This window comes from Girardinichthys multiradiatus, chromosome 10 (genome assembly GCF_021462225.1).
Source record: "Girardinichthys multiradiatus isolate DD_20200921_A chromosome 10, DD_fGirMul_XY1, whole genome shotgun sequence".
In the NCBI taxonomy this organism is placed as follows: Eukaryota; Metazoa; Chordata; class Actinopteri; order Cyprinodontiformes; family Goodeidae; genus Girardinichthys; species Girardinichthys multiradiatus.
Window position 1 is genome coordinate 871,107 of NC_061803.1, and position 9,107 is coordinate 880,213.

A 9,107-nucleotide genomic window follows, 5' to 3' on the forward strand; every position below is an offset into this window, starting at 1 on the left:
GATTCTCAGGTGGATTTGGTTCTGGACTTTGGCTGGACCATTCTAACACATGATTCTTGTTTGATCTAAACCATCCATAGTATCTGTGGCTGTATGTTTAGGGTGGTTGTCCTGCTAGAAGGTGAACCTCCACCTCTGTCTCAGGTCTTCTGCAGCCTCTTAACAGGTTTTCTTCCAGGATTGTCCTGGATTTAGCTCCATCCATCTTCCCATCACCTCTAACCAGCTTCTCTGTCCCTGCTGAAGAAAAGCATCTCCACGGCATGTGGCAATGCTTTTACCACAGGAATGCTGTGGCTGGTTTAGGTCTTCAGCACATCATTTGGTATGTAGACCAAAAAGTTGAATTTTGGTCTCCTCCACACATTTGGTGGCCTTTGGCAAGCTTTGAAAAGGACTATGGATTTTAGTTTTGAATGATTTCTTCTTGCCACTGGTCCATGAAGGTTAGATTTGTGAAGTGTTGACCTGTCAACATGGATCTCTGAAGCTCCTCCAGACTTATTTGGGGCCTGACCACTCCTCTTATTCAATGCCGTCCTTGCACTTTGTGGTTTTAAGAAAATATGAAAATGTACAGGGGGTATGGAAACTTTTGCAAGGCTCTGTGCTGAGCCTGCATTATTGTACCAACTGTCAAGAAATTGATTTTGTGTTGAAGGGGAGAAGATGAAATGAGAATAAATTAGCCTTATTTCTCCCTTTGTCTCTCCTTCCTCCACACTGGCCTACATAGCTGGGAGACCTAGAAATGCCACAGAGAGGAGCAGAGTAAAGCGGTCTGCAGGCAGCAGTCAGAGATACAAGAACCACCATCCATCACTGAGGAGACAACTCTAAGCATGACACAAATAATCATACAGCTGGGTGATTGTAAAGGGTTCATGTTTCCATTCATTTATAAATGTGACTTTTATCAAAGTTTTCTGTAAATATTGTTGGTAAAAGAGATTCTGTAACTAGTTTCATAACAAGAAGTTTCTAAGTTTCTGTGTGAAGGAATAACTTCTTGTCTAACGCCCACTGCTCAGTGTGTGAATGTGTGTATGAATGGGTGAATGACTGAATGCAGTGTGAAGCGCTTTGGGGTCTCTGGGGACTTGATAAAGCGCCATACAAGTACAAGCCATTTACTCTGGTTAAGTAAACCTGCAGTGGTTGCATGGCGCTGTGGAGGATTAAACTGCTGTACAGCTTTTGGGTTTTAAAACGACCTCTGGATGAACTTATGGGGGCTTCCTCTGCAAAGAAGACTGACATCCATCTTTAATTAGTTTGCTTTGTGAATTATCTTCCGGGCTGCACATGGTGTAAATGTTAGCAATGTTTCTGTCCAGCAAGAAAGTCCTGGGTTTGGTTCCTGGCCAGGGGCATTTCTGCAGGAAGTTTGTCTTTTCTCCATATCAGTCCAAACATATTCTGGACAGATGGATTGAAATGATCTTTCTCACTGTATAATGATTGAGACCTTTTTAATAATAGTAATTTCACTATAAAGCTTTATTTAACCAGGAAATAAAACTGTTGTGGTTTGAATTCTGTTTTACAAGAGTCTTCATGCCAGCAAAAACAGCAGCTTTATAAATGCAACTAGAAACAAGGAGTATTTGCCGATTCATACATGTTAAATAATTACTGACATTGATAAATATGTCTTATGATATTTAGTCATCAGTGGTTTTGTGACCAAACAGTAAGAGCTTAGGACTGAATCTGTCGTAATGTTCAGGATTTTGAGTTTAGTCGCTTTGATTCTCAGTTTTAAATTATTCTTAATTTCTCTTCATTCTTAGGTTTTAATCTTTTTATTATCTTGGTGTTTGATCATTTTCATTGGTCTTCTCATGACTGTTTGCAGCCCCCTTAACACACACACACAAGAACACACATACTTTCCCATCTGTTGACATATGCAGTTGTTTAAAAATAGCCCCCTACCAGGAGCTTCCTGAAGTGTCCAGCAGAGCAGGACTCCTCAGTGCGTCTGTGTAAGCGTTAGTGTCTCTACCATTCCCTTGGTTAGACTACGTGTGGTTTAGAAGCTTTGCTTGCAGGTTTGATTGGAAACTTCAATTCTTCTTGTTTTTATTAGCTGTCTCCTTTGCAATTGTTTGTTGAAGGTCGGTTCTGTCTCCTGAACAAGAACATCTGATTGACAGAAAACAAAATGGAGGCAGTTTCTAACCAGTTCCTGGAGTTTCACACCAACCACGGCTCCAATATCAGTCTGAACCACTCAGGAACTCAGGCCACCCGCATAGAAAGCTTTGCCAATGGTGTTTGCTTCAGCAAATACCCTCTGAAACCAGGAGAGATCTTTCTCATTGAGATTGAAGACAAGGAGCTAGGTTGGTGTGGACACCTCCGGATCGGCCTGACGGCCAGGGACCCAAAGAGCTTAGAGGTGATCCCTGAATACTCCATCCCAGATCTGATGGCACTGGGGGACAGCTGGGTGTTTGCCATCACTCGCAACCATAACAAGGTAATAGAGGAGGCAGAGGTTCCAGAAGCTGGAGAAGGAGGACTTGGTGTTGGACAGAGACTTGGGCGCAGAGAGGAAGAAGATGCAGTTCAGGAAGATGAAGACAACAACAAAAAGCCAAAGACTTTCTTCACCGACACACACTTGTACATCGACACGGTCCGAATCCCCAGAGACAAACTTGTTGGTCGGAGCCGTCCTGGACGCTTTAGCCACATCTTGGATGATCTGTACAAGACAAACACCCTGCCTCCCACAGCCAGACGCAGCAGAATCGGAGTTCTTTACGTGCCTAAAAGCAGAGACACGGCTGATATGCACATTGTGATCAATGGAGAGGACATGGGAGCTTCTGCAAAGGGAATACCTTCTACCAGGCCTCTGTACGCGGTAGTGGACGTCTTTGCTGCCACAAAGTGTGTTCGGATTGTCCAGGTGGAGTATGGCTGTGAGTGTCCCAATAATCCTAATAGTTATAGACGGGGGTTAGTGTCTCTGGGCTAACATTGTTAGCATTGGTTGTTCTTTTTCACTTCTATTCCTCTACTATATCTCCATGCCTGTTGTTTTCTGAGATTTATTTGTTGTATTTGGGATTTTCTCCAGCCTTTCTGTAACTCCATGCTTTAATTGACTGTTTTTGCCATCATCTATCATCTTTTCTATGGCTCCTTGATGTCTTTATGTTAAAGGCTTTTTTATGGTAGTTTTCTGTCTTCTGACTCTTTTTTTGACAGGTTTCTTAGTGGTTCTGACCTGTTTCTTTTATTAGCACCTTGATAAGCGTATCTGTTGTCTCTGTCTTCTCTGTATGCTCCTCTAGTCTCCTCCTTGCAGACGCTGTGCAGGAAAACCATTCAAAAGCACATTGTCCACAGGATGGCTATCGACTGGCTCCAGCTGCCTGAGGCTCTAAAGCACTACTGCAAGTATGAATGAAGCGTGTGGAACAGCTGAGAAAAGAAGAACTATCTGAGATCTTTTTCTAATGTTCATCAAAAAATTCAAAACATTATTACAATTAGACAATTTCTCTGTTGTTCTTATATGAACTGTATTTATTCTTGTCTGGAATAAAGCAGAGATTGTTCAGACAGCTGCCGTGTTTGTATTTCTTTCAGAAGCAAATAACGTTGTAGCAGTGGACATCATGTGGACAGCTTCTCAGTGTCCACAGTGAGGATACGTCTGCTGGTCTACTTATACTGGCTGTGATATGTTTGCAATCCAAGTGATCCAAAAATGGAAAGACCAAAAAACAAACGGGGCAAACAATCAGTCGATCATTAAAATTGTTTTGGAAAAAACTGAAGATCAGAGAGGACTTAAGAGGTCTTTGGGATTTAGAGATAGTTTGTGATGAAGATTGGGCAAAAATCATAATTAAGTTATGCATAAATCTAGTTTCCCTAAACAGGAAACATCTTAAAGCTGTCATTACCAGCAAAAGAGTTTTCTACTCAGTATTTAATATGTTTCAGCAAATATGCTCCATTCTTGTTCCCTGTGTAATTCCACAGCATTTAAAATAATTGACTATAATTGAATAACTGAACTGATTTATTTTGATTTCCTTCTAAATGTGGATTGGTTGGAGTTCATCTGGAATGAATTTTATATTAATAGCCCATTTAGAAGCTCCTACTTATAAAAGGATTGTTACAGCAAACCTAAAGCACTATTATGACTCTGTTAATTTTTGTTGTCCTTGGTCTTTTAAGTAAAACAAATCTGATTTTTAAGGTTAAAACTAAACAGACGGTGATGAGTTAAAGAGATGAAATAAAACATAATTGATAATTTAACTACAAAACCATGCCTACAAAGAAGAATACTTATATTGTCACAGATTAACTGTTATATTTCCCTGCAATAATAATTCACAAGCAAACCGTAAAACATCCTTCATCCGTCTATGCAGATAATAGTAGTATGAAACCCTGGAACAATTAAGGGGTTACAGTGAAAAAAACACATTTCTTAAGAAGACTAAGAAGATGTTCTGGGGTTTTCTGTATGAAATCCCCTGAAGTAGGAAGGTCTGCTTGGGTCAGGAAGCTGTCAGCCCAGTTGAAAACCAGAATTTCACAGTTTGTAAAAGTAATGTCCAGTTCTGTGTTTCTTTTACTTGTGAATGGTTTATTTGATTGGTCAGTCCCTTCAGTCTGACCAATCAAATATCCCAGGAGCTTCTGCCTTATCAGAAATGTTTCAGGATGGCTGAATATACCTCAACTAGCACTTTTATATGTATGATGACGTTTGATGTTTCATTTTGTTGTTTATGTTGATTTCATTTGGTTTTCTTCAGGTGATCATAAATTAATATGACGTCGGTCCATATCTCGTCACCAAACACCTAAACATAAACACGTTTCTGCTTCTCATCCGTAGTTTCCTCTGTTGTCCGACACTGACATCTAGTGGCAGCCCCGATGAACGCAGTGGGAGGAGCTCCACCTTTAAATGGCCATCAGGCACTGACGTCACTTATCACAACAGGAAGCGGCGTCATCAGAGAGGAGATACCCAGATCGCTTCTGTGGTTCTGCTGCAGCAGCTCAAAATGTCCTTCTGTCGGTTCCTTGGTGGTGAGATCTACAAGGATCATTTTAAACCAGGTGAGCAAACGGGAAGTGATGTCACATCCCCGACTGGGTTAGGGAATATCAAAACCAGCCGCCTGTTCTCTAATAATATGCTTTATTTGACTGTTAATTTATTCATAGCAGCGCCAGATCATGTGAACATTGTGCATGAATGAAGTCAGTGCTGGAAGAAGTTGTTTTAGGCCTAACTGCTAACATAGAACAGAATAGAACAAAATAGAATAGAATAGAATAGAATAGAACAAAATAGAAGAGAAGAGAATAGAACAGAACAGAACAGAACAGAATAGAATAGAATAGAACAAAATAGAATAGAATAAAATAGAAGAGAAGAGAATAGAACACTTAAATGCATAAATAAAGGATAGAAAAGCATAGAAAATGTTTGCATGTGTTGTGGAGCTTGTAGCTCTTAGGACAGAAATTATTGCACATCACTGGATTTTAAAAGTCTGCTTAACTCCTGTTAAAATAGCAACACCAGCCCTGGTGTGACCTATAGCCTGAAAAACGAAGTGATGACTTTTAGGAGATAAAATGTAAATATATACTAAAATATTGTGGTTGTATAAGTAAGTATGTTCACCTTCTTATACCTGTGGATGTAGCTGTGTTCAGCCACTGCATCTAAACCCAGTCAGTACACAGCGGCCATCATTTAAAGTGCCTCCATGTAACCTCAAATCAAGGTCAGATGTTCTAGTAGACTCTGGTAGGTATCAGTCAGGAGAAGGGTCCCAAAGAGTTAGAAACACCCTGGAGCAGCAGCAATATTACCAATAAGTGGATGTCATAAAACCCAGCTGGACATTTTGGTTTGGCAGAAAAACAATGCTCCACATCACCAAAAGAGTACCTCACCAACAGTGAAGCACGGTGGTGGCAACATCACGCCTTAGGGCTATTTTTCTTTATCTGGAACTGGGGACTTAGTCAAGATAGGGGAGTCCTGACCAGTTCCTGACACCAGTCAGTGCTGGCGCAGAAGCCTCAGATGAGGAATGTCATCTTTCATTATGGGTTGAAAACCCGACACACATACTGTCAATTCAGGACCTGCGATGCTGAAGAACTCCTACCCAGAAACCAAAAGCATTAGTTTAGGTGTGTCCACACTTTTTATTCCCCCCTAAAACATTTCAGTTTATTTTCTGACAGGTTAAAGGCCACATTACAGGTAAAAACATGTCTAAAAGAATTTGTCTTGGTCTCATCGATTTCCATCTCAGACATTCAGCAGGGGTTGTGAAGACTTTTTAAATCCACTGTAGCAGTTTTTTTCCTATTCTGGACTTTTAGTCCTAATTTCCAACAAGCAGCACAATTATTACAGGCCTCCCATGTTAACCCTTAGCTGTAGTACAGATGTTTGACCAGAGGTCATTAAATTACCATGTAACTGATTTAGTTTGATTTAGTAGAGTAGTGAACATTCATTCGGCTGAAAAGAGAAGTGTGACCGGTTCCCTCCAAGTGACCCACTGATCTTTACCATGCAGGAATTTATGTGTGCTCCAAGTGCAACCATCCCTTGTTCTCCAGTCAGTCCAAGTTCCCCCACTCAACTCCATGGCCGGCGTTCACCGGCACCATCAGAGAAGACAGCGTCACCAAGATGATGGAGACCCTCACTGCCTACAAGGTCTGAGACACAACTCATGGTTTACAGTCACTAGAACCACTGCGATAAGAGTTCCTAAAAGGTGTTGCATGTTCACAGGTTCTGTGCGGGAAGTGTGGCAATGGACTGGGCCATGAGTTTGTGAACGATGGTCCAGAAGAGGGAACATCCCGTTTTTGAATCTTCAGCCACTCGCTCCGGTTTATCCCGAACAAAGGTCCTACAGACACATCTGGTTCTGTTCTGAGGATCACCTGCAGTTCCTTGATTGGGTCATATTCAGCGCTCTATATTTGGGATCCGCTAAGCGTTTGTTAACTCTCTGGCGCCCCCTAGTGGCAGGATGGGTCTTTCTTTTAAGTTCAGGCATTCTGCGGGTCAGTTAAAGGAAACCTTCGAGGAACTGTTGGGTTGTTTGATCCATCCTACATTCGCTTCTGATGTTTGGGGTCATTATCCTGTTTAAGTCTCTGTTTTAATTATAAGACTGAATGTTTGCTAAAATGTAATAACTTGTTACTCTATCAACAAACCAGCACCAGAGCATGATGGTGCCAGCACCGTGCTTTAAAGCTAACTGTCAGTCATTGCTAGCCACTAACCCACTATAGGCTGTTAAACCTATAAAAGTGTTTTCTTTCTTACTTCACTGAACTCTTCTTAGTGTAAAAAAACCACGTCTTTAACAGATTGTGAACTCTCTTGAGTCCAGTAGGTTCTGGTAAAGAAAATATTTTAAATGAGAGATGCTTTATGTCTGTCTTGTTCCAGGTCAGGACAAGCAGTAAAGAGATGCTGATTCTGCTGCTGCTTTGTATGGGTCCAGTTAAAAGGCCGGGTCAGAGGGTGACGTGGATGGGGGAAAGGCCTGACAAGGACTCCCTGCCCACTGAAGAATCATTGACCAACCTGGACCACACATCTATTAAAATTCTTGTAAAAAACACAATTTTCTCAAAGATTTCTTCTATTTAGATAAAATATTTCTGTCGCTTAAAGTCAGAAACCCTTAAATTCAAACCATAATTGCAGGAATTTGGAGACTGTAGAAAGATGCAACAAAGGTTGAGAAGCTCGTATCATGCAGGTACTGAGAACTTCATGCTGCTGTGTAAAAACCACCCACCATGTCTTCTAGTGTGCATCTGTGACACTGGCAGCACTGACCTTAGAGTTAAGCCTAAAGATAAAACTATTATCTATTCACTGAAATCCAGATCCTCCATCTGCAACTGTGAGATCATCTCTGGCAAAGAAAACCCGTTTCCCTCCAGTTGGCATGCACTGTGAGCTTACTGTTAGTAACAGTTACTACTACTGTTAGGACAAATACACACATGTTGCTTTATTCTGATGCTGTTTTACAGAAAAATGAGATAAATGGTCTGTCATTGTTTGTAGTGCAACTCTGACCTTCAGATACTTGTAGCTCAGTAAAACTTGTCACATATTTATGATTAATTAACAAATTAAAAACAAGGAAAAATGTTGTTAAGTTGCTGGACATTTATGAAAATACAGTGAGCATCCATGACTGATTGGTTGAAACTGGACAGAATTGGTGCTGCTTACCTTTAACACCACTGGGAAATATGAAGTAGACATAACTTTTCCTGCAGCAGCATCATTTCATAATCATTTTAAATCCAGCCTTTTTTCACTACATTCGTTCTGCTGTGAGAAATTCTAACTTTATGAAATAATTAATATGGTATTTGAGGGCTGCACAGTGGTGCAGTTGGTAGCACCGTTGCCTTGCAGTAAGAAGGTCCTGGGTTCAATTCCTGGCCAGGGGTCTTTCTGCATGGAGTTTGCATGTTCTCCCCGTGCATGCATGGGTTCTCACCAGGTACTCTGGCTTCCTCCCACAGTCCAAAGACATGCCTGTTAGGTTAATTGGTCACTCTAAATTGCCCTTAGGTGTATGAATGAGTGTGTGCATGGTTGTTTGTGTGTTGCCCTGCAATGGACTGGTGACCTGTCCAGGGTGACCCTGCCTCTTGCCCATAGACTGCTGGAGGCACCAGCTCCCCTGTAACCCACTATGGAAGGAGTGGTAGAAAATGACTGACTGATAAGTTTTAACAAAGTCTGTGGAGCAGCACTTGTTGGTTCACCGTTCTACCATTAAGACAGCACCTAGAACATTTTACAGGTTAGAGGGGGATCTTTCAACATTCCTCTCTAGATCAGGGGTGTCCAACAGGCGGCCAGCGGGCCATTTGTCGCCCTTGGAATGATTTTGCGTGACCCCTGACCGCAGTTCAAGTAATGTAGCATGTTGTTCAAAAAGTGATTTCCAAAAGGTGTATTATTATAATAATTTTTTATTTCACATTTGTAATCAAAGATTTATGTTGTTGAATTTTTACCTTATTGGTTTTGATCCATG

General features: G+C 41.2%; 2 protein-coding genes across 5 annotated transcripts; both read left to right on the top strand.

Annotated features, from left to right (window-relative positions):
• The first annotated feature begins 1,967 nt into the window (after window positions 1-1,967).
• On the top strand, window positions 1,968-3,581 carry neurl2 (neuralized E3 ubiquitin protein ligase 2). The gene is made up of 2 exons (XM_047377724.1): window positions 1,968-2,933; window positions 3,309-3,581. Exons 1-2 carry the CDS (start codon window positions 2,168-2,170, stop codon window positions 3,422-3,424), a joined length of 882 nt encoding a protein of 293 aa, XP_047233680.1. The 5' UTR covers window positions 1,968-2,167; the 3' UTR covers window positions 3,425-3,581.
• A 1,384-nt stretch (window positions 3,582-4,965) lies between these two features.
• Window positions 4,966-7,664, top strand: msrb1b (methionine sulfoxide reductase B1b). 4 transcript variants are annotated; one of them, XR_007040028.1, is made up of 4 exons: window positions 4,966-5,106; window positions 6,594-6,736; window positions 6,815-7,164; window positions 7,487-7,664. XR_007040028.1 is itself a non-coding variant. In XM_047377559.1 (4 exons), the coding sequence occupies exons 1-4, from the start codon at window positions 5,052-5,054 to the stop codon at window positions 7,501-7,503; spliced, it is 333 nt and encodes a 110-aa protein (XP_047233515.1). In that variant the 5' UTR covers window positions 4,966-5,051; the 3' UTR covers window positions 7,504-7,664. The 4 variants fall into 4 exon arrangements, 2 of the variants coding, with proteins under 2 accessions (XP_047233515.1, XP_047233514.1); XR_007040029.1 differs by having other exon boundaries at window positions 6,815-7,092; XM_047377559.1 differs by having other exon boundaries at window positions 6,815-6,932.
• Window positions 7,665-9,107: the final 1,443 nt, after the last annotated feature.

Coding starts and splice junctions, on each gene's coding strand:
- neurl2 (XM_047377724.1), top strand. CDS start 2,168: ATGGAGGCAGTTTCTAACCAGTTCCTGGAGTTTCACACCAACCACGGC. Junction 2,934..3,308: donor TGTCCAGGTGGAGTATGGCT/GTGAGTGTCCCA, acceptor ATGCTCCTCTAG/TCTCCTCCTTGCAGACGCTG.